The sequence below is a fragment of the Abramis brama genome (genome assembly GCF_963993115.1).
Source record: "Abramis brama genome assembly, chromosome: 12".
NCBI classification, from domain to species: Eukaryota; Metazoa; Chordata; class Actinopteri; order Cypriniformes; family Leuciscidae; genus Abramis; species Abramis brama.
In genome coordinates, this window is record NC_139974.1 from 24022511 (window position 1) to 24048616 (window position 26106).

At 36.6% G+C, this 26106-nt stretch overlaps 2 protein-coding genes across 2 annotated transcripts; one reads left to right on the forward strand and one right to left on the reverse strand.

Moving 5' to 3' along the window:
- Positions 1–7396: 7396 nt before the first annotated feature.
- LOC311093031 (uncharacterized protein) lies at positions 7397–12544 on the reverse strand (the record flags this gene model as incomplete). Its single annotated transcript, XM_084130107.1, has 5 exons — positions 7397–7433; positions 7954–8131; positions 8289–8358; positions 8812–9806; positions 12352–12544. The coding sequence occupies 5 exons, from the start codon at positions 12542–12544 to the stop codon at positions 7397–7399; spliced, it is 1473 nt and encodes a 490-aa protein (XP_083986233.1).
- Positions 12545–21777: 9233 nt separating this feature from the next.
- Positions 21778–24468, forward strand: edn2 (endothelin 2). Its single transcript, XM_084130000.1, has 5 exons — positions 21778–21947; positions 22827–22980; positions 23257–23370; positions 23927–24019; positions 24123–24468. The coding sequence occupies exons 1-5, from the start codon at positions 21887–21889 to the stop codon at positions 24208–24210; spliced, it is 510 nt and encodes a 169-aa protein (XP_083986126.1). The 5' UTR covers positions 21778–21886; the 3' UTR covers positions 24211–24468.
- The last annotated feature ends 1638 nt before the right edge of the window (positions 24469–26106 follow it).

Sequence of the window (26106 nt, forward strand, 5' to 3'; positions counted from 1 at the left end):
ACGCCCCCTACTGGCACATGATCATACTTCTAAATAATGTACTTTGATTCTTTATATCATGCTTAATGAATGGCTCCGTGGTTGATTGAATAGTTGTTCGTTTTTTTTTTTTATCATCATAAATCAGATTTTTTTAAATGAATTTTACTAACAAACTAATATCACAATATCATCATATTTATAATTATTGTCATAGCTGTTGAAAAACAAGTGAACACAATAAAACCACACTAAAGTTGTCAAATTGTACCGTCACATGTGTTTTATAGAATTTATATATTATTTAAGAATATATTTATAAATACTGAAAAATGACAACTTATCCCATAAAGTGTGATATCATGCCTCAACATGACCCCAGCCTCCATATATTTATATTAGAACATCAGGCTTCATTAATAACTAGGCTACTTCTTTACTTTGTCACTCATTCATTTGTAGCGTTCTTTTTTCTTAAGGAACTGAGAATGCTAATGTAATAAATGGAGTGTCTACTCTCATTTCGCCACTAGAGGGAGCTGTAAATGTGCTGAAACTTAAATGAAGGTTCTCATGCTTAAAGTCAACGTGTAGACAACGTGTTCAAAGTGTTATCGATAGCTAAATAGACTCTACATAGTAGCCTACAGTACAGATAAACGAACTAAATTATCTTATCCACTTTTAAATTAAAAATAATTACAAAATAATTCTATAACAGTAGGCCTATATTGCATACACGGAATAGCCTACAGACATAATGGTTTTTATACTGTACAAACTCTATATGCTCTAACGGTAAGATTTATAAGCTGTTTTCCAAATGGGGACCAACAAAAAAAGTCACCACAAGGACAAGGATTTCGGAGATTGCCATCTTCGTGGAGACAATTTGTCCCCATAATGTAGGGATTACCTGAACCACACACACACACACAGTAGGCTATAGATAGAGCTCAGCAATCATTGGTTACGCGTTTAGGTATCAGCAGTGACATTTGTTTACTGATGTTTATTTAGTAGGCTATGTGATATGTATAATATGTATGTGTTTCAATAAGACAGTGAGGGTTTTTCAGTCAGGCCCGTATGGTGTTTGATTTCCAGACGCAGATCATGAAATGTTTGCATTCCACTGTAAAAAATTGACCGTAAAATTTACAGTAACTTACTGGCAACGATTAGCCAGTAAGTTACTGTGAATACTTTTTACAGTAAGGGTACTGTACTTCTATTTACAGTATTTTATGTATACACTGTGAAATCAAAAACAGTTAAATACTGTGATTTTAGTTGTATTTACAGTAACTTACTGGCTAATCGTTGCCAGTAAGTTACTGTGAATACGTTTTACAGTAAGGGTACTGTACTTCCATTTACAGTATTTTGTGTATTCACTGTAAAATAAAAAACAATTAAACACTGTGATTTTAGTTGTATTTACAGTATTGATTGTTTTACTGTAGAAGAAAAAAATAAATGCGTCTGTATGCGGTCAGGAGATAACAGTTAATCACTGTAAATTCAGTTTCTCACTGTACAATTTAAATACTGTATCACTGATTTAATATTAGCCATCATTAAAAGAATCACCCATATTCTATATTGCAATCAACTGCAGACAATAAGAAAATTGTTAATAGTTATTTATTTAAAAACATCGGGTGAACAGGAATGACAAAACAGGTACAACATAAAGGGATAATGGACATTGGACAACATGCCATTATACCATCCAAAGTTAACACACATTCTATGTTTGTAATGCAGCCACAACGCCCAGCGGAGTGTGTTAACTTTGGATAGTCTAATGGCGTGAAGTCTATTATCCAGCTTATTCTACTGTTGCTAAATTTAAGTTACGACAGAAGAAAATTTTACAAAACGAGGTATTTCATTACAAGTTTTGTTAAGTTACAGAGCAAACTGTTACTAGTTCATTCACTAGTTCCGCATGACTGGTTGCTATGACAGAACAATAATGCAAATTGATACAATACGGTCAAAACATGTAACTACTTTGAAACCGTGCAAATAACTGATTATTACCACATTCTAAAGAGCAATAAATAACACTATGGCAATATTGAAATAAAATAAAACATTGAACATTAAAAAATTAAATATTTAACATTTGCATGAACATTTAAAACAGAAAGGAAAATAAACTTCCCCTGCCACTTGACAAAGGTCTATGACCTCTTGCATGCCGTGACCTTGGAGACCTAGAATCCCAGTTGGAGCCCTGAAATTAAAGAAAACACATTAGATCGGCTGAATGGTTTCGAAAACGGTAAAACTCAACTGTTTAACTCTGGGGGAGTTGTAAAATGAGCCTATTTCCAAAAAAAAAGTGGTGTGTTCTTTTAACAAATACAACTTTTTATTTAAAAACTACTACTAGTAAATGGTAAAATTAACATTAAAGATGAACTGAACTGGAATTTTGAGTAAAGGTGATATAACAGATGTATTTTATTTATTCTCATTGGTACAATTTTTAAAGTGGCAGAATTTGTTAAAAAGGATAAAATGGTATGTTGAAAATGTTGTTGTTGTTACACGGGTGCCGCCATGTTGGATTTCAACATTCGGCAACGTCACTGGAATGGTAAGCTACTCCGTTGCTAACCAACACTAGCAGAGCAGCCATTGCATGCAGCCCCTGGATTTCGAGTCCGTAGTGAGCATTTTTTTAGCGACAGACTATTTAGAGAGTTGTACTTTCAATACAACCGGTTCACTGGTGAGGGTTAGGCTAAACCTGAGGACATTCCGTCAATGTTAAACTTTTCAGGCTGTAGTACAGGGCAGACCGATAGACCAATGGCAAGTACTAACACCACCGATGCTATCTATGTTACCGCAGAGACAGGGCGCTGAAACGCTCACGTCAAGGCAGAGGACAGAGAAGTATGTTAACTGTTATGATAGCAAGTTATAGCAAGCTAAGCAAAGGGCTGGATGTAACGTTGTCACATACACAAAACATGTACATATTCACTTACACGCACATATAACGTGTAACGTTAGGCTTTATAGCATTCAACAAAACTGAGACACTCATTAATTGAAATTGAGTAACAAAATCAAGCTAGATACCAAATGATCCAACCTAGGGAAAGAGCTAGCAGCTAACGTAAACACGTTGGAAGCACTTTTGTCAAACTCCACAAGCTAGCCACCACTCCGACCATATAAACTGTATAAATCATGACTCGTCTCGATAATAATGCGTTTACTAGCTGCTAATTAAACTACAGCAGGTCTGTAAACAGATTCCAATGTCCTACCCACCCTGAAGCTAGCTGATGTCATCGTCTCAGGGCACATTGTTGATACAGAGGGAGTTCACTTTTCTTTTCTTTTTTTTCTTTTTTTTTTTAACGTTTCTTCATTCGGATCCATTTGCGATCCATTCCATTCTGAATAAACAAACAACGCAGTTTACATGATTCATCCTTGTTGCATTATTCATTAAGATAATAATTAATAAATGCACGCACAATTATCCATTAACTTGATAAATGTTGCAGATATGTTTTATGCACAAACAAATGCCTTTCAACGTGCACAATTCAGAAGTAAATGAATGTGCAGCAATTTGTACAAATATAGAGTCTGTAAGCCTACTATACGTGTTGTAGCCATTAAATAAGCTCATTCAGTTTCATTAAAATATTATTATTTTTTATTATTTTCATCTATGTTGAATATAAAAAAGTTAACAGCATGAGTAAGATAGGATGCGCAATATATCGAGAGATATGGAGCGGGTCAGACATGATTTTGACCACTTAATTAAGATTTGCTTTGTAGAAAACCTTTCTTTAAAGTGAATTTCGTTTTGTATAAATTGTATCTTAATTTTAATTTTTTTTCATCAACCAATTGCCTGTATTTAATAAGCAAATATAGCAGACATTATAATCACGGAGGCGTCCGCGCGTCCACTTGCATTGCACGTGAACTGGAGCGCATCTCACCCTAACTTAACCGAAACTCAGTGTATGCCTTACAGACATGAGAAATATAGAAAGCCTGAAATGTCTTTAAACGAAACAATTCAAAACGAAAAGAAATGGGCTACTCTCTGATTATGTAATGATGTGCATTTCTCTCTATAGGCGCGTTCACTACGGAGATGGCGATCGTCAACTTAATCTTTGCAGCTGACACGGTTTATTAATAAAAATCAATGCATGCGCGTCACCGGATTTACAAATGCACATCTTGCTTGTTGCACGCACACATATTATGTAGGCTACATATTACGAAATAACGAGATATTATGTTGAAATAATTAGGCTAATTATTAATTATCATTATTAATAATAAATCTATAAGAATATTTGATTGAATGCTGAATGTTGCTTGTTCAATTGAATAAAATTAATACTTTAATTGTGATAATTAAAATAATTGATTATTAAATATATAAGTGGCCTATGTTTGCTCATTTATTAATACTATTTGTATATAATATATCTAGCACCCCCTCAGCACCTGCGTTAAAAAATTCTCTGGCGCCGCCCCTGGTTATAACAGCCCACGTATTAAAAAAAATAGTCAGGTTTAAATCGGGCTTGGGTTCATAATTACAGTTAATGTGTCGGGCCGGGCGTGTGGTGGTAGTCAGATACCCATGCCATTAAAATGACTCATTTTCGTCTGTGTATAGTAGTGGTGGAAATTTTGATTCTTTCCAGAGACTCGTTCATTTTCAGTTCGTTCACCAAAATGATTCGTTCAGATTCGTTCACTGATTCGTTCAGTGACAATTTTTTCCTATTACATAAATACTGCAGCAGGTGGTGAAAAAGAGTGTATTTTATGATACGTTTTAACGAACATATTTACTTGTTAAAAAAAATGATTTGGCTTTGTTAAAATTTGTGCCTTATTTACTAAATTAATAAAATAAGTCTAAATAAGAGGTTCAGGTGACCAAACCAAGGTTTTCTTGCATAATTAACATTTTAATTGTTTGGTCTGACATACACATTCATAAATCTGGGATTATATTAAACGTTGAGTTATGTTATGTATGTTAAATATGATAAACAATTATACGCACACCTATAACTGCGCTTTGAATGAGATTGAATCACATGCTAAATGACCGATCTACCCAGTACTCTCATTCACAAACTAAATGTACCAGTTTGATCAATTCGTTCACGAACGAGATCTCTCTCTCGTTCAGACTCGAAACAGAGCGATCTCGGTCAGTGGCGGGCGTATTCGTTCAGTAGATCCAACCAATTACATGCCCCTTCACAGCCCGAACTGAAATGTTATTTGCTGACGTTACGCAAATGAGACCTAACCAATACTGTCATATTTTTTGGTTTGTTTTAGTTTTTAGAGAAGTGCATATGACATGAATAAAACGTAATTAATTCATTTTTGATAATACAAAATGAACACAAGTAGTAAAGTAAATTTTTCAAAGTGCAAATACCACAAAACTAAGTCTAAAACACACAAACAAAAGAAAAGAAAAGCAGGTAAAGAGAAGTGTAAATTTAAATCAAGTAAACAGTCAAGTACAAAATGACAATGTTAAGTTGTATTTGTTAGCCTATATTTAACCATCAGCTTGCGTTATTAAACTGTTTTCATTACAACGGTAAAGTGTAAACTTCCTTCTTAGATGCAAATATGCTGACTACACAAACCCAGCTCTATCGGTTCGCCATCATTATCGTTCAAACAACTGGTTCTTTTCGTTCACGAACGACATGTAGCCTACCAGTTCGTTCACGAGAAGATCTCTCTCTCTCGTTCAGACTCAAAAGCAATTCGGTCACAGTCAGTGAAGGGCGTATTCGTTCACTACATCCAACAAATCACATGCTCCGTCACATCTCATACTCGAACGCTATTGGCTTGAGGTTTAGTCATTCTTGACAGGTTGAAAACACAGAGCTACCCGGTTCACTGAGCTGCGCATGCGCTCAGGGGCGTAGTTTGTGGGGGGGTTGGGGGGGAGATAACCCCCCCAATATTTAAATCTATGCATTACAACCCCCCCAATATTTATACCATGATCACATGAAAAATATGCAGACCCAAACTTCAACCCCCCCAATGTTCAAACCAAATCTACGCCCTTGCATGCGCTGCAATAGCGCCGCGTGGCTGTGGAGGGAGGAATTTCAGTGAACGAGAAATATGAGTCAATGGATTACGTGAACGAGAACGATTCGTTCACCTAAAAGATTCGTTCAAAAAGAACGATTCGTTCACCTAAAAGATTCGTTCAAAAAGAACGATTCGTTCACGAACGTAACATCACTAGTGTATAGGACCTGCAGCTGCAACTGCCTATATACCTTTGCAGGTTCTACCCTGCCGTTGACGTCATCGGAATTGCCAGCGTTCTTATACTAACAAACGCAATTTTTGTGTTGCTTAAAAAAAGAGCTATATTGATATTTTTAATTCAAAATTTTTATGTAATTTACTTTTAATTGTCATAAACAACATGTTATCAACGTTGATTATTTCAGTTCAGTTCATCTTTAAGATTAATAAATGCTGCAGAAGTGCAGTTTATAAATAGTTAATGTTAACTAGGGGTGTAACGATTCGTTTTAACAACGATTTGATTCGATTTGCGATTCGTGGTTGTCGATACGATTCAAGGACGATATTGGTTCATTTAGAACGATACGATCCGAAACGATTCAGTGACTTGAAATCGATTCAGTGACTTTTTAGCCAAAAATTCTTGTAAGGGAATCATGTATCAATTAATTATGGATATAAACAAACAAGTAAACAACAATTAATGTCAAATGCATTCACATTTTATTTTAATAAGTAGGACTGAACGATTATGACAAAAAATGACGCCTGGTATCGGTTGTTGATATCGGAGTACACAAATCATTTTTACGAGTACAAGTACATTGAGCTCAGTATCGGCCCGATATCGAGACCGGTATCGGTGCATCCCTAATAATTATTATTATTATCAAATTATGATTAATTATATCATGCCCACATATACCTATATTATTAATTACATTATAATTATTATTAAAGCTACTATCAGAACCTCACCTGTATCTAGTCAGTTAGCAAATAGAACTCTGTGAAGTCCCTGATGAAGGAGATTACATGGGGGTTCATGTATGAAGTCTTCCGCTTCACCACTCTCCCAGTTGTCTTGCTCATCTGCTCCTTGGCAGTGCACTTGTTGGAGTCAGGATTAATCCTGACTAAAAACCTATGAACATGAGTATAGGAGTTAGGGGATGGGACAATATGTACACATTAATGAATAACTGTAAGTGCAGTGAGCAATGTAGAATCATACATAAACCAGCAGACAGAGGCATTTCACATCTCAACAGGAGTTAGTCAAGGTTGTCTACTTTCTCGATTACCATTCCTCTTCGAAGGTCGACTAGATCATGCGGCCGACTAGATCATGCGGCAAGCCACTGACAACAGGCGCAATGGGATCCAATGGCATAAACAAGCATTACTCCCAACTGGAATGTCACTGTTTGAACAGGCGAGCACACACATCACTTTTGAAGAAAAATTTGCGGTGCATCGCGATGCATTCTGATATCGAATTGAACTGAATCGATGACATGATAATCGTAATCGAACCGAACCGTGAGACCAGTGTCGGTTCACAACCCTAATTTTAAAGGGAGAAGATGATTTTGAACAGCTTTTCAATTGTCAATTTGCTTTTACACTGCAATCAAACTAGCCTAGAAATCTAGACGCACCCTAGCGGCAGCAAAATGTATTTCGCAGCCAGGTGGGTCTAGCAACTCTCAATAGACCTTCTAGCTGCAAAAACCTAAATTGGGTCAGGCCAATCACGTCGTGTATAGAGTAGGCGGGGGCGGGCTTAACATATGACGACAGAGTTGCGACGGCTGCCACTTGAAAACAAAGAATGACGGCTGCTGGAGAACAATCAAACTATTTAAGATAAAAAAATACCTCTGAACAAACTCCAGTGTTGTGCTGGCTTCCACCTGATACTCTAAGTTAAATACATAGTAACAGGCGAAGAGAGCGGCCAAGGCAGTGGTGAAGTCCGCCATGTGAGCACCAGGTGGGATTACGACCCTCCCCTCGATCGACAGCATCCATTTTTTGGCAGTCAGGATTGTCTCTCCTTAGTAAAGACAATAGTCATCACAAAAATTATATTTCATAGCAATACATTCTATAAAAGATTTTCTCCACATAAATTATTGTAAAAACAGGGCAGGTTTTGAATGCATATCACATATGCATTCAAAGGATTCGTTAACATTGAATGTGAAACTTACCGAGCATGATGATCCTTGGAGTGATTGGGAGAGACAGCTGGGCCTCTGCGTCTGCGGGAGTGGTAGTCTCCTATGCCAGCAAAGATAAGAGTTACTTGAAACAAGGTAGACGGTTATATTATCTCTAGGATAGAAAAAGCTATCCTTTTTTTCTCCGAAGGTTTGTGCATGTTTACACATAAAAAATTAACTAAGTACCACAATAACTTTATCAATTACAACACTACATCAATTTTCTCTTAATTAAAATATTGTGCACACAGTGGACAACAGTGACTTTACCCAGTATATACCCAAGAATTGAGATAGAAGCTTGCACCACGTGGGCTATATTGTGAGGTGAGGTCTATCAAGGAAAAAGTGCTCAACCACCAATAACAAAAACCTGACACAAACCTGTATTTACTTGAACAATTGGAGGTTCGTCAACCTGCATTAACAATTTGGGGGGGGATTCTTCCGCAATAAATGTGACAATTGCTGAAAACTCCAAATAAAAGATTTAAATAATTAAGGAACTTACATCAGCAATGAGAAAAAGTGACTCCTCTTGCTCTTTGAAGTGTGCCAACATCACAAGCATCGCTGCTAGGCCATCAGATCCTTCTCGGTCCTTCTTTATGGCTTCCTTCAGAACAGCTCTTACTTCTTTCCTCCACTTTGTAATCTGACTACTGAAGAAATCCAGGAGTCTTTTACCCTTTTTGTCCATATCTTCATTTAGTCTTGTGTATAGTTCAACATTGGTGAGAGTGGTAAAATGTGTCAATAAAAACTTCTGTGAAAAGAGAAATGGCCACTCTTTACCCACATCCAGAATGCTTGGGGAAGGCTTTGTGTTGATGTATTCCCGCTGTTTGGCATAAGTGATTGCCATTAGGTCTTCTACCCTTCCTCTCTCAGCGCCCTTGAGTCCCTCTCGGCTGAATATATCCATCATCTCAAGCTTCTTTTCCTCCAATGATGCTGATGTTTCCCCATCTGGATAGTCCTCTGGCTGCCAACGAACACATCCATAACTGTCGATTCTTGCACATGTAGCTACTGCTGGCTGGTCATCATCACCATCCTCATCATCTCTCTGGGTGCGTTTGTGCTTCCTCAGACGGGAAAGAGTGTTGCCTCGATTCAAATACTCTACTCTGGTTTTGAGCTGATTTATAATGCTGAAATACCCACATCCAATTAGCTCCCCCTCTTCATTTTTGTCTAAAAAGCTATTTGGATATTTTTGAGTTATAGCTTTAGCCACTACCACGCACTCTCTGCGAGTAGGGTTCAAGGAACGCTCTCTCATCGCATCAACAGTGACTTTTATCAAGTGTCTGCGGTCATCCGGAGCTGGCCTCTCACCAGCATCTACTGCTCTTCTAAGAGTCGGCCTGACTTTGTTCCATGGCACCTCAAAACTGTTCACCCATGCAGAGATGGGACTGATAGATGATATGGGGCATGTGCTGGAAGGGGCAACTGCCAGTGGCTCAGACGTTGAAGGGCTCAGCTGGGGATTGGAAGGACCTGCATTACACACATATGAGTGAAAGCACAGAATAGTCAGGTGAAAATAAAGGTTGACCCTAAAAAAAAAAATTCTAACAAAAGGTTTCTTAGTGGTTTACAATAGTATCAGATGTACTTAAACTAAAACTTTTAAAAAAATTCTAAATGTAGGGCCCTATGATTTCCGTGATGCGGAAAACGCGGACGGAATCACGGAATTTACACATGAAAACGGAATTCTCTTATACGCGCGGAATCTCACGGAAAAAATAATCTGTTTTTATAATAAATCTTTGAAAATCAAAATCTGGATTTGAATTATTTATGTTATTATAACCTAAAGATGCTATGTGAAAGTTTGAAACAGAAAATAGTGGTTTTAATCTTGCCACTTTCTTGGTAAAGAAAATAATTTTTTTACTCAAATTAATCAAAATGGATTTATCACGTTTATACTATATTATTCAGAAGTAAACATTGTAGCTGACAGTGTGTTTATGTCAGAATGTTTATTTTTTAAACCACAACCTTCTAAGTGCTTCTTTTACTGATATATTTAACAATATCTTTTGCATTTCTCATCCAAACAACGTCAAACTTGGCACTGCACTTACTCGTGCCCAGACAGCTGTCGAGTTTGAAATCCATCGGAGTAACGGTTCGAGAGATATGCGAATAACAGACAGGATAATTAATTCAAATTAGTCGTTAGATTAGTCGACTAATCGATAAAATAATCGCCCGACTAATCGTTTAATAAATAATCGTTTACCCCAGCCCTAACAAATACGTTATAATAACCGTAATTAAACTACTAAACTATACCTGTTTTATCTCTATACAGCACTCTGACTCTGTAGGCATTATTGTCCGACTCGAAATGAACACCGTTACTGAGAGTTTCTGATATTATCATCATTCCGGGAGATGAAATTGTCCTGAGAGACTGTGCGTGAGCTCATGAAGCTCCGCCCCCTGGGTCGTCCAGCAGCAGCTCATTTGCATTTAAAGGGCACACACTAAAACAGAGCGTTTTTCTGAGCCCCAAAAAATGTCAATTTAAACATGCTGTAAAAAATGATCTGTTGGGTATTTTGAGCTGAAACTTAACATACACACTCTGGGGACATCAGAGACTTATTTTACATCTTGTGAAAAGGGGCATAATACGGGACCTTTAATATTAAAAGATAAGCTAATATGCACTGTATTTGTAAATGTCAGTAATTTATCTTTTTTGACTAATTCTTTTTATAAAAATGATTTAAAGGCTTAAATATGTGGTTTATCTTTTTATAAAACATTCTTAGTGAAAAATGATTTAAAGGCTAATTTAATCTTTAATTTAATATTCATCAATCCTACCTTGTAACTGTTACCTTCATGTTACTGTTATTTTTGGCCAGAGATTTGTTGAAGGTTTGGCTGAATTTTGGAGAATTTTGAATGTGCTTTGATGAATATATTAACAGTTTAAATAAAATAGCTGAATTGTGAGTTTGTGAATTTCTAAAGGTCAATACTGCTTAAAAGTGAAAAGAAAACAAGCAAATCCTAAAAATCCAAAAGGGCTAAAAAAAAAAAAAAACGTAATTTGAGAAAAAATAAAACGGATTTCATAGGGCCCTAAAAATGGTGGCCGTCGGGTCCTTATAGGTGGGTCAATATAGGGTTAAACCAACAAAATTTATACAAAATGTTTTTTGTTTTTTTATGGATTCCAGTACAGTTCAAATATACTAACTATAAAAAAAATACTAAATAACAGACTAAAAATCTATTTAAATCTGACCTTGGGAAAAGGTAATTTCCAAAATGGTTGCCATGGCTTTATCTCAATTACTAATCGGCCTAGATGGATGATTTGAGGTCAACTGATGGTCAGAACAAACAAGAAAATTATTTTACTTGTGAACATTGAAATATTTTTGATGATGTGCTTTTCAGCCGCATTGCAGGTGTATATTAAAATCAATGCGTTTAAACTATGTGCATGACTATGTGATCTGCATGGGGGAATATGGGAAATATCTTAAATGCTGTTTTCAATTGCTATGCGACCACTGTCCTTCTATACTGTATTGCACTGTTCTTACATACTTGGGCCTATAAACAAGTGATTGGGCTCTTTGGAAAGCTGTGGGTCTGTAGTTTTGCGTGGAATAACTTTACTAGTACAGATACAGCATAGCAGAGGCATGAATAGTTTTTATTTTTCCCGGATATACCATCTTTTTTTCCCTTTTTTTTTTTTTTTTGTCTTTATATGCTGCCATTAGCAAACAGCAAACTGCACACCCAGGAAGGCATTTATTGCTGCGGGGGATTTCAATCTGAAACCTCAATCTGTCCTCAAGTTTTATCAACATGTCACCTGCCTGACCAAAGGGGACAGAATCTTGGACAAGGTATACACTAACATCCACATATAATAAGCTGAAATCAGAGAATTTTTACTATTTTTTTTTTATTTACAAAATTATGATTGAATGATTGCTGATTTATTTAGTTATTAATTGTAGCGGATCAACTAATATATGTTAATTAAAACAAATAATCTCACCTCCTTTCAAGAAATGAATAATTTTTCTGCACTGAATGGCTGTGAGCAGATGTTTGATGTCATCTTCTTGAATAAACTGCAGATCATCTGGTCCTTCAACACCTACTTTCACCAACTCATTGACTAAAGTTTCAAGCTTTGCTTCATCTAGCTGTGGTAGCACGGCCTGTATTGCCTTCTCAATGGAATCCATTACTCATTCGTCTGAAACACAGAATGATGCAGAGCAACAAGATTAAGACCAAATTGATTATATACAGAAAGAGGGTAATAATCTGCGAGCTTCTCTACAGTCAAACACTGATACTGTGCTTCTGAATTGCTTTGTAAGCAATAAACACCAAGATCCACAACAGGCACAGACTGATACTGCTGGACAACAAAATGCACGTTTGCCTCGTTTACCAGTATCAACAGTATTTTCCCAAGTAGATACCCTGTGTCATTTTGGTCCACTACAACAGTCATGCCTCTTTTGTACAGAGTGCCTTTGAAAGTGACAGAGGGTGTTTCAATAGTGTGTTCTGGGTGGAGACCCTTGAGACTGACAGCTCTCTGAATGCCAATCTGGTACAGTTGGTCATCAAATTTACTTGGCTGGCCCATTTGCAGAGTTGGAGAAAATAAGTTACCAGCATGTAAATATGCTTGTAGCAACTGGTGTCTTTCTGCTAAGGTACTGCAGAGGTTTTTAAAGTTATGCAGTTTCCTTGCACACTGCTTAAAATATGAGTGCTTGCTTTCAAAGCGCAATGTCCACAACCTAATGAGGGGACCAAACTGAAGAATGAGTTCTGGGTAATGGACAAGATAGTGGTGTTTGGGTTTAAGTGTCTTTTCTGGGAATGTGACAGTTCTTAGCTGGATGTAATCCTCAATGAGAATCTTAAGGTATGCTACTTGGTTGGTATGGATCTTGGGTGCACATATCAAATCCACAATTTCTCTGAGCTTTAAACACAACTGCCACACCTCATCATCAAGTGGATTTTTGATTCTGTCTCCAACCAGAATAGGAAAGAGACGTAAGAGGCACCAGTTTTGAGCAGCATGTCCTCCCAGCTTCTCCGCATTAGTTTTAACCTCACATGGCTTGTTATTTGCATCACTGCCTAGGTATGTGAACTGTGATATAGTCCGATTCAGTTGACCATAGGTGAAGTGTTTGCCCACTGTCACTAAGTGCTTAATGTACATAGCAAGATCAAATGAAACAACCCCTTCAAACAGGTCATGACCCAGGCATGGAGGGAGCCCTGGTTGGCAAACATGAAAATATTTCAACTGATTGAAAATTGAGTCAAACTTTACTCCACTGTTCATTTTCTGGTCTACCAGGTCTGCCACACTGTTTCTGTAACTCTCTATGGTTCTTTTAGGACCAGATTTGCAGGGATCTGTTTGAAAAGACACTCTGTCGATGACACAGTACCGGCAAAAATGTGTGCTTTTACTGAAGTTTTCAGTAAACCCACCAATACTGTGTGACCCCAGATTATCTCCAGTAATGGCAATCACAGAGCCTTTTATTTTCTCCCCAGCACCATTTTCAATTCCATTTTCCTCCATTTCTTTTAAGTCACTGACTAAAGTGGAGAACACTTTTTCTTGTCCAAAAAATTGGAAATCCTCCTCTCTGCACAACATAACTAGTTGCATTGGATCAATGGAAGACCTGTTGTGTGGTGCAATCTCTGCAAGTGTCATGTACATGGCCAGTATTTTGTGTTTTTTTCTGCCTGAGCCGAGTGGGTTTGCAACTTCGAAAGAATCCTGATACAAGATGAGAGACAATGAAGATGGTGAATCTCGTAAAAGTATATTCTCTTTAAAGTTTCTACCATCTCTCACATCTTCCAGAACATCAGGATTTGTTTCTGTGTCAGCTTTAGCTTGGGCATACTGCTCTTTAACAGAGTTCTGAGAGAGGAGTGATTTTATTGTATCTTTGATGGGCACATACTGGTAGAACCTCTCTTTGCCTTTAGCATCAATGCCCAAATAAGTCTTGACTGGCTCAACATAGCTAAATCTGCTCTTAAAGAAGGTTTTACGGGTTTGATCTGTTCTAAACACTCCTTCGTTGCACATTTTCAGAAGGTTATCTTTTGAGAGATTATCAAGGAGCCTCTTAATATCACTTTCAGGCACATTCAGATTTGTTAACTCTTCATGCATCCTAGACAATAGATGAGTCAAACCAGTGTTGTGAACCTCTTGCATTTCCTCTATTAAGGTCTGAATTGTACTGGCTGGTAACAGCATTTTAGCCTGCATTTGGAGATAAAACATGGCCAGATTGTTCATAAAATCATCTGTGTCCACTTCATCATTTGTGTTGTCATCATCATCGTCAAAAGTTGTCTCAAAAGTGTGATCTAGTTCACTGTCTGATGACATGGAGGCACAGGTGATGTTAGTACAAGCACTGGTAGAACTTTGGCTTATACGTGGAGAACTAGATATATTCTTGTGTTTCCGATTCAAGTGCGAGGCAAAGGTTGAACGGACACGGAAATGTTTTATACAATTAATATAAGGGCATGACACTTTTGTGCCATCTTTAATATGCCAATGAAGATGTTCATGTAAGCTTGGAAAATTTGCTGACACATAGCTACAACCTTCAACAGAGCAAGCCAAATCAACTCCATCAATTTTCCTTTTAAGTCCTGGTTTAGCTGTCTTCTTGTGAAAGCGGTACATGTGGCTTTGAGCGGCACCACGCGTCACAAAAGTGGCAAAGCATTTTGCTACGCCACATGGAAATCTAAAGTTAGCTAGATTTCTGTGTATGCTCAAATGACGAACAAATGCAGTAATTGAAGCTGTGGTGAAATTACAGTGCTTGCACGAGTAATTCATTTTTATGACAAGTGGCTTTCCACAGCCTGACAAGGGTGTGCCACAGCCACAGAACTTTTTTTTTGTTTTTTTTTTGCTCCTAGTAAGTTACGTTAGTGATGGTAAATTTACTTACTGATTTTCTGGAAGTCCCGATAAGCAGTTGAAGGATCCGCGATTCCAAGATGGAAACTCCGGCAGAGGCCACGGGTGGGAAAAAATACATTAACGTTAACGGCTGTGAAAACGTCTCTGTCGGAGCTCTCACGGAAACGTTTTCGCTGAATTCCTCTCAGGCCAAAAGTAAAAGATATCAACACAAAGACGAAAACAAAATAAATACAACCACAAGACAAAGCCGTGTATAATGAAACGTAAATTTGTGTAATAATAGTCTGTTATTAACGGCGTCTCCGTCGGAGCTCTCACGGAATTAAACGTTTTCGCTGAATTCCTCTCAAGCAAAAAGTGAAAGAAATCAACACAAAAGACGAAAACAAAAATAGATAAATACAACCACAAGACAAAGCGTGTGTAAATAAACGTAAATTTTAGAATTAACGGAGCTTTTCTGTCACTGACGAGTCCAACGAGTCAGAAATGCAAGTGCTGCTTTCGCGCTTTTTTCCCACAGATTCTAGAACTTTCTAGACTGACTGGGTAAACCCCGCCCACTCTGCCGGCGCTTTATTCGCCCTGCAGCTCAGAAACAGCTCTGGAAACTTGCACGTTTATCTCTCCTGCTTCCAAAGAAAAAAAAATACAACACTGATTTTTTTGTAAAATAAAAATCCAATGGTACGTATTTATGAGTTAACCAAACAGCCCCAATTTTGGCAAGTAATGCACATGACATAGCCTACCCAAAATAAAAGTCATTCTGAATAGACACATAAATAAAAGTCATTCTAAATAAACACATAATGAGAGAAAGCTTGAGAGTTTTCAATTTAATTTTTAGTTTCAAGTTCAAAACTAAAAATTAATCAGATGTTATTAATATTGAGATAAATAAGCTCAAAAATAAAAACAACAAATATTAAGAATATATTTATTAAATGTATAAAAAATATTAATATTTTAATATTAATATACATAATTATGTGAATATACTATTGCAACTTATAACCAATGGTCATGCTTAATTTCAAATCTAAGGATGATATCTAAAAAAAATATGCGTTTATGAAGCCTATATTGTTAGACCATGTCAGGGGAGACTTTGGAAAAGTTTAAGATAAGGCTTATCAAATATTTTATTGCCCTGTTAACACCCATTTACACCCAAACACCCATTTACAGTCACAAAACAAACAAACAAAAAATATTCTTAGAATCTTATGTGAATTCTTAAAAAAAAAAATATTGTATGGAATAGAAAGCTCCTGCAGCAGGTGCATCAGTACAAGTTACATGACACATTTTAATTTAATAATATTACACTTTTACTTATAGCTCACCATCGAGTATTTATATCATATTCCGGTAATGAATTCTGAACAACAATAATCTGGGTCCATGTGAAAGGGGTACAAAGAAAGATATGATAAAAAAGGAAAATACAGTAGTTTACTTTACTATTTACAGTACTATAGTGGCTAAATTGTGATTTTTTTACAGTAATGATTTGACTACTGTGATTTCAACTGTAATGCTTGGACTACTGTGATTTTTACGGTCTTACTGTAAACTTTACAATATTCTACTGTAAAAATCTTATACAGTAATGTTACTGTGAAATCTACAGTAAATAACTGTAGATTTCACAGCCATTTTTTACAGTGTCTTTACTGTGATGCAGGTCATAGCTCACACCAGAGGAATGTACAGGAAACGGAAATGGACATGTGTGTGTGTCTACCCTATCCTCTACCGTCATTGCCTTCATTGGTCAAAGATAAAGGATCATCTCATGCAGGATGCAAGTGATTCCATTTGTCATTGTTTGGAATTCCTCAAACACCTCTGTTACTGGGGGCATAAACATCAAAGTGATTATACCTTCAGGTAGCCTGTGATAAGGATGAATTTTGCAATTTTGAGGGTGTGTTCTAAAACACCTAGATTAATAGCATAGCTATTACTCATAGGCCTATACGGAGAGTTAGATGTGATACATGATGTGAACATAAGCAATGTATTAAACTTTGCTCATCCTGCACCGTTACACTTAAGCAACCCATCTACTGCATTAGCAATGCCCTAGCAACTACATAACAACACATTGGAAACCTCCCACAACAATCTTAATTTTTTTAAACATTTCTTTTTAACATTTCTGTAAAAGGGATTTGTAAAGGGATCCCTTGTGAATTTTTTTTTTATTTATTTAAAAACTACTTCTTTAATTGTAGTATACTGTGTATTGAATGTAATGATTTCAGTGAAAAAACAAAAGAAAAACAAAAAAACAAAAATAACGACTTTATTCCACTATTCATTTCCTTCTCTCTGGGCCTCGAGTTAGTTCACGTAGTAAAACAGCGCAGCGCTTCTGTGTTGTACATCACACGCATCACACACATGACCAGCGTCAGCCAATAGTGAGCCTACGTGTGACGTACAACCCAGAAGCGCTGCGCTGTTACACTACGTGAACTAACTCGAGGCCCACAGAGAAGGAAATGAATAGTGGAATAAAGTCGTTATTTTGGGGGGGGTTTTGCGCACAAAAAGTATTCTCGTCGCTTTATAAACTTAAGATTGAGCCACTGTAGTCACTTAGACTATATTAACAATGTCTTTAATACCTTTTCTGGGCCAGCGAGTTCCAATCCCTTAGAAGCCTATGGAGGAGTGATCCAGCTCTCAGATTTAATCAAAAATATCTTAATTTGTGTTCCGAAGATGAACGAAGGTCTTACGGGGTTGGAACAACATGAGGGTGAGTAATTACTGACAGAATTTTCATTTTTGGGTGATCCCTTTAAGTAAATATTTTAAATTAACATTATTACAAGTGCAATTCTTAAAAGTGTTATCTGCAAGTATAGTTTTCAAAAAAAAAAAACTTTTAAAATTTGAAGTACACTACAAGTGCACAATGAAGAGGCTACAATTAAGAACACTTCTTTTTCACAAGGGATTTACTTACTTACGCCTACCGCCCAACTTTGGGCATAGGCCACGAACAAGTGCTCTCCAGTCGTCCCGGTCCTGGGCCAACTTCTCTAACTGTCCCCATGTGTGGCCAGACCTCTTCACATCTGCATAGGTCGCGGCGCCAGCTGTTCCTTGGCCTGCCTCTCTTCCTTTTCCCTTGTGGGTTCCAAAAGAGGGCGTGTCTTGCTGTGCTTGATGCAGGCTTGCGAAGGGTATGACCAACCCATCTCCAGCGTCTTTGGGATCACAAGGGATAGTTCAGTCAAATAAAACTTCTGTCATCATTTACTCCTTCAGGTCATTCCAAATCTTTAATCGGTGGAATTCAATTCTTTTTGCACCCCAATGACTTTCATTAAATGGACAAAAAGAATTGAATTCCAAAGACCCGCCACCTTTAGTTACTGTTGCTATGTCCGACAAGCCACGCCGCTCTCATGCCACACACCATGTTCTCACACAGTGAAAAATACATTGCGGAGCAAAAAGGACACTGATAGCGTGCTGACAGACAGGACATGGAACTTACTTTTGATATGAAACAAAGTCTCAACTTTCAAATTTGGTCATGTTCTTAAAGAAATTTAAACAATAAATATCGTTTTGTGGCTCTTTAATGTGTCTGACAGATCGCTGTACAGCCTCAGTTAAAGCTGCTCATGAACCGATCATCTCTTCTTTCTAGTTCATTTAATAGCATCAAATAAACATGAAAGAACATAAGAAGGAATGTTGTTTTAACTGTGGAAAGACATCAGTACACTCCGTTTTTCAAGTTCAAATCCTCCAACATTAATCTATTAACTCTCCTGACTGCTTTGTTGGACAAAAATGGCGGATTTGGCGGATGGCGGATTATGATTGGTCACATCGCCTGTCAATCAAACTCCATGCTAAGGGTCAATTGGACACCAATTTACTTTAGAGGTATAGACCAAAAAAAAAAAAAAAAAAAGTGTCAAAATCTTCTTTCTTTTTTTTTCTTTTTTTTTTCATGGAAGAAAATTATGACTGAATTTTCATGTGAAGGGTGAACTATACCTTTAATATGTCACTGATACTGTCTGTGATGTCTTAAAATGGGTCTATGTGGAATGGCACACTATTCCAAAGCTAAGTTTCAACAATGACATCATTATTCCTGCATTGTTTAACAATTTTGCACTTCATATTTGCTGCTCTCTCTCTCTCTCTCTCTCTCTCTCTCTCTCTCTCTCTCTCTCTCTCTCTCTCTCTCTCCCAGTTTTGGTCAGGAAAGTCTTATGGAGCATAAGGTGTCAAAGTGCAGAGGAGCAGTGCATTCCTGAGAGCTTCTGAATGAATTCCACAGGCGCTTTCAGTTGTTTTGTGTTTGTCTGAGCAATAGCGCCACATTCCTTCAACAAGCCACCACGTTAAGTGGAAGAGGAAATGGATAAAGCGACATTGTTAGATTGTGACTGTAGAAACTGAGACAGAAAAACAGAGAGTAAGTCTGAGGTGTAGTGTGAGTGTACTGAGCAATCATTAACTTATCAAGCACAATAATCTGTCTAAGAAAAAATGTTTTATAAATGCTATACAGCAAATGAATCATATTCTTATGACTTTAAGCTCTTACTTCATAAATCTGACATGTATGCAATATTTGATTGGGGAAATAACATGTAATGATACAAGATGGGTTATGATCTTCAAAAATGATGGGAGACTTAACAAACATTTGCTTTTAGTTATTGTTGTATCTTCTTGACCTCCACATTTCCAAATAATAATAAGGAATAATAAGGACAAATAATCTGTGAGGTGCCATTGTTTGGTAGATTGTGACATCACTCTGGCATTTCCTGCCCCCCTGCAGTGACTCCTGACTGTTTAATATTTGTCCAGTTTATAGGAGGAACATTTTTGTTTTGTAGGGCAGTTGCTGTATAAATTATCATACAATATTATCTAACCCATATATAACATCACATAACAAATTATTGCAGAATCCATCGTTTTTATATTTTTCATTGCATATCCATGCATTTTAATTATAATAGCCAACAAAGTAACCAACTTTCTAAATAAATAAATGATTTAGTTATATTCTGTTAGAAAAAAAATATCAGGTTCTCTCTGCCTTTACCATTATCATTAATTATTTTATATAGTCATAATATCTGCAAAATATGGAAAAGAATTTAACTCAGTGCTGGAAGAGCAGCTAGAGGACATTTGTCTGTACATTTCCTGTGTTTAATAAAATGTCTTCCTTCAGGTCAGAATATTTTGCATATTTGAATCAGTGACATTTGTTAACAGGAGTGTGCTGATAGGATTAATGACAGACAAATTATGCTGTCATGACCTCCATTGATGGGGTTTTGTGTTTAATTTGCATATTTTCTGAATGTTATGTAATTTTCCCAGTGGTCAAATATATAAGGTTTGAAAAAATAGAGTGGTTCCACTTTATATTGATAGTCCACTTTAGACATCCTACTAACTATAAGTAACTTTGCAACTACATGTCAACTAACTGTCAATAGAGTATTAGTAGACTTTAGTAGACTGTTAGGTTATGGTTAGGTGTTAGCTAGGGTTCGCGTTAGGAGAATAAGTTGACTTGTAGTTGCCAGGTCACTAGTCAGTAGCATGTCTGTTGGGGGACCAACAAAATAAAGTGTTAGCAAATATTAAGCAGACAGTCTACTAATACTCTATTGACAGTTAGTTGACATGCAGTTGCAAAGTTACTTATAGTTAGTAGAATGTCTAAAGTGGACTATATCGAAATAAAGTGTTACCAAAAGAGTCAACTGTCAGTGTCACATTATGAGTTATGAGCATGTATATGCTATATAAAATGTGTGTATCAGTAAAAGATATTGCAAAACAAATTTAAGAAGGAAAATGTCATTGCTCAGACACACACACACACACACACACACACACACACACACACACACACACACAGTAATATTGTTACTTTGCAATATTACTGTTTTTACTCTATATAATTAATGTTATAGAATCAAGAAATACACCCTAACCTGTGAGAATATCTAACCAATCTTATTATGCCATGACATATCCATAATCTGTGGTCCTGGACTGGATATCCTGGACATGCACTATCAGTCCTGCTTTTTCCTCCAGGGGTTTTCTGCACTAATGTGGAATGTATCCCTGGGCACATGCAAAACATGCCATTAAATGCTATCTCCTCTGATGATGACAGCATGTGGGCTTCCCTGGGGAAAAAAAGGTTTCCTGTTTCTCTGACACTGACTTATCCAGGGGGAGTTAATGACATCACTCCCTGTTCCATACCTTTCTTTTAATCCCCCCCCCCCCACACACACACACACATCATACATGCCTTGAACCAATCAGGAGGCACGAAAACTGAAATCAGTGGAACAGTCATTGTTGTGTAACCGTGTTAGCTCCAATCTCTGATGACATGGGAGGAGCGTTCGGGAGGATAAATGGAAGGCGGGCAGGTTGACTTGAACACAAGCACCTGTCAGTCTCTCTCTTGAGCACTGTGGACTGCAGACACTGACTGAATATCAACACTCAACTGGATTTAACAGACGTGTTAAACTCTTGAGAAACTACAATGGCTCTCTCACTGCGGATTGCTGTCTTTATCTCAGTTACACTATGTGTGCTGCAGCAAGGTAAGATACTTCTACCTTTTAAAAGAAGAAGATTCAAAAGTGTTCTGTCCTCTTGTGTGAGTCACAAAAGTATGAGCTGTGCACTTTCGTTTTCAAAAAGGTTAGATTAATTATACGTTTCAGTTGTTTTAGCTTGACAGCAATACGATTTTATGGAGTTTAGATTGAGATTTTTCATCTCAGATTTTGGAATTGAGAAATGGTCTTCACTAATCAGATGTTATGATTAAATTGTCATATATTTCAGTGTATTCTCTTGTACTTTGTGACCCCACTGGTGGACATCTGCCAAAACATAACACACAAAGAAAATGATTGTCTTATTATCTTTACAGATAAGTGCAGCTGTCAGTACTCAGTGTCATATCTATATAGAGTAATGCTTTTATACTGCATTTACATACTAGAATTTGTGCATTTATCAGATTACATGGAAATGAATTCTTTCCATGTAATTGATCTAATATAGAATAATACATCATGGCATCGATGGGTCCATGATGAACCTTTAACATCCACGGAAACTTTCCATTCCACAAAAGGTTCTTTATAGTGGAAAAAGGTTCTTTAGATTATTAAAATGCTTTTTCACACTAAGAAAAAATGGTTATTTTAAGAAGGGTGCACTAAAAGGTTCTGTGTGGAACCAAAAATGGTTCTTCTATGGCATCACAGTAAACAAATATATATATATATATATATTTAAGAGTGTATGAAATATTGTGCAATTGGATCTGATCTGTACTTTTGTTGGTATACCTAATGGATACAGGTTGATTTGGTCATGTAAAAATCAGTAGATTTAGAGATTACCGTATATTTTAGGTTACCAGAAATCCATTTGTGAATGTTTCTTCAAAGATTCTGTGTGTTTTCTAGGGTTTGGATATCCACTATCTGAAAAGTCTGAAGCTTCTAGCAATCCACCTGCTCTCAAACGGGTTCGTACCAAGCGCTGCTCCTGTAGCAGTTGGTTGGACAACGAGTGCATCTATTTCTGCCATTTGGACATCATCTGGGTCAACACACCAAGGTGAGTGTGTATATAAGATAAAATAGCATGAATTTAGGGAATGAGGTACTTGATAATTTTCAAAAAGACACCAGTTGAATTCACCTTAAATTAACAAAAGCTTTTCTTCTCATTGTAAAACCCCAAAATATGACTGGTAAAATGGTCCCAGTGTAAAATTAGGTCCAGAATATGTCATTTTAATAACATGTAGACACTGATATACACGAATTTATAACATCTTGTGTGCATTTTTTTGAATTATCTACTAATTCTCTTCTTCTCATCTAATTACAGTAAGATAACCCCTTTTGGTCTGGGAAGTTCTCTTTCCCGTCGCCGGCGTTCCACTGGCCGTTGTGAATGTGCGAATCCCACTGATCGTACCTGCTCCAGTTTCTGTCACACCAGGTGAGCTCCACCCTGAAGATGAAATCAGATAGATACGTGTCATGATGTGTCGTACATACGTGTCGTGGATGCCGTAGGCAGTCGTGTGTGACCTGCGGAGATCAGGGCAGTTTGTGTGGGAGGATTTACCAAGCTCTGATATGCATCCCTTTTTTGAGATAAAAGGAAATAAGGGAGTGAAAAAGAAATCATCTAATGACTAAAGTAGTAATGAGTCATGCAGGTCCCAAAATCAAAGGACAACTATTTTTGGACAAGTTTATTTTTATCAGAACAGTCCTGTGGTTGTTCAAGGACGGCATTAGCTAATGTCTGTATTTGTCTGTTTGTATTTGGGAGAGACATTTGGATCTGGATGCCAGAGCAAGTCATTGAAAAAAAGTTGAAATTTTTTATTATATATATATATATATATATATATATATATATATATATATATACAAAGCATAGGCTATTTTATACAATAGCATTACCAGTCAGAATTTGGACACATTTGAATGACCAAACTTAACTGGTGAATTTAGTGTGTGACCTTATTCTCAAATTTTATCTGCAGCTCAGAAAATCCAGATATGGAGATTGTGACCCAACTTGGTGACCAGTCAAATTACATGGGCAAAAGCAGTGATCATCTACTGTCAACTCTCAGGTAAATTTGCCATCAACATAAGCACTATTAGCACATGCTTTTGCTTCAATTAACACAAAATATCATGCTTTGGGGCTAAACAATGTGGCATTTCCATTTGCAGGAAGGTGGTTAAAGACAACCTCATGACAGCGTCACGATCTGCTACACCCAAAAAGAAATCCAGAGCCAGGAATCTCTTGATCAGTTAGAGAGAGATGAAACGACGGTCGTGTGAGCATTTGAACAAAACCAATCCTGGATGAAGAGGATGTGCCTTGTGAGGAGTAAACATGGCAAACATGGGGAATTCTCTGAATTCAAGATAGAACTGAATGTTTCTTCAGTTGAGGTGGAGCAGAAACGTCTGTTCGCCAGAGTACAAGGATGATTTAGGTGGTGAAAAGAAGAACAGATCACCTTCTGCTCCAGTAAAATTGTGACTTTCCAAATGAGTGAGCTGAAATCTGAAAAATCGCTGAAATACTGCAAACATTTTTGCAGGAAGTTATGGTGGGTTCGTTCTTGAAAAGACAATATATATATATATATATATATATAAACATAAAAACCCTTTACCCTCGGACTGAAGGACTATTTTTTATTAATGTTTTATTTTAATATCCTTTATTTATTAGAATTTTTCTCTGTACCAGAGCTTAATTATATTATATTATTTATTTATTTATATATTTATTTAAATTTTATTTGTAAAATGAATGTGTCTGATGCTTTCTATGAACAACTGCTCAAGAAAGTGTTTAAAAAAAATAAAATAAAAAAAAACCTGTTGCCGTGAGGAATGTTTATCTGTTTTCCTTTTTACGACTTTTCCTTCCCTCCATTTTTACTCTTTTTTTCCCCCTTCAGTGAAGGTGGAAGTATTTATTGCATACTTTCAGTTGGGTGTTTTTATTGTTCAGATACCAGCAAGTTTCAATAGCTCAACACTTGCCAAAAAATGCTGTTATTGTTTTCCTACATTACAAACCGGCTGCTGGGTCCATTGTGTAAAAGATTTTAGTGCTACTGTATGTAGAGTTACCATTACTGTCTCAAAATACCCTGAATTAAATGGAATCTATTAATGACTACATGTGTATTATTATTTATACATGTACAGAGTTCTGACTATTGTAATACATTTAATTATCCTGCACCTGTTCTTGTTTTCTTCCTTATTCACAGATACTTGAATGTTTAAACTTGAATTGCTTACGTCCAGAAGTCAGTTTATTTATTTAATTTATTCAATGAAATCTATTTTTTGTATCATTGTTTCTATTAATAAACAAACAATATACTATCAAATAACACAGAAGTCTTTATTTACTTATGGCAATTTTCTGTATTACACGGTCGTTGGATCACGTCCAGATCAAAATATCACATTACACTCCTTGTTAAACATTAAATTCCTCCACAATATACTGTAAATCCATCTTCTCATATTCATCACACTTTGCAAACCACAAAAACAGGGTACATTTATGAAACATGCAACTTTTAAATGAAAAAAGGGCATTTAATGCAACCCTTTATATGTGAACTAAATGTGAAACCATGTGAGATATTTTATTGTAATGTCAGCATCATATCTGTGGCTGATGCTTTAAGATATCCTTGAAAAATGTTCATGCAGAACTTTGGAGTACTGAGAATTCCACATGTGCATTCCAAGAGGTACGCAAAATACCCATTTTAAAGGTCAGAAGAGATGTTAGCTATATGGGTGAGGTGAGACTAAAAACATTTGTGTTATTTCTTTTTTAAGCAGAGTTTGACAGTCTTCTGAGACGGTATTTTATCTTTATCTCGTGCAGTCTCTTTGTCTACCACCCCATTCCAGCTGCCCGAATGTTTACTCAATACTTGCAGTTTTGAAATTCCAAGGAACATTTAAGGTATTCCAAAATGTAAGAGGAGAGTATCATTATGTGGATTGATCTATATAATTTGGCTTATGTAAAAAAAATTAAGTAAAATGTTTGAAATTCCTTACATAGTTACTATGGGTTACATGGAGTAATGTAACTAATAGAGCTGTCATTTGATTTTTGTATTAGATCAATTACATTAAGTGCTGCATAATTAATTAAATGAACCAC

Excerpts from the sequence above, each read along its gene's own strand:
- edn2 (XM_084130000.1), top strand. The coding sequence starts at position 21,887 with ATGGCTCTCTCACTGCGGATTGCTGTCTTTATCTCAGTTACACTATGT. Across the intron at positions 21,948-22,826 it reads ACTATGTGTGCTGCAGCAAG|GGTTTGGATATCCACTATCT; the intron begins GTAAGATACTTC and ends TGTGTTTTCTAG. Across the intron at positions 24,020-24,122 it reads CATCTACTGTCAACTCTCAG|GAAGGTGGTTAAAGACAACC; the intron begins GTAAATTTGCCA and ends TTCCATTTGCAG.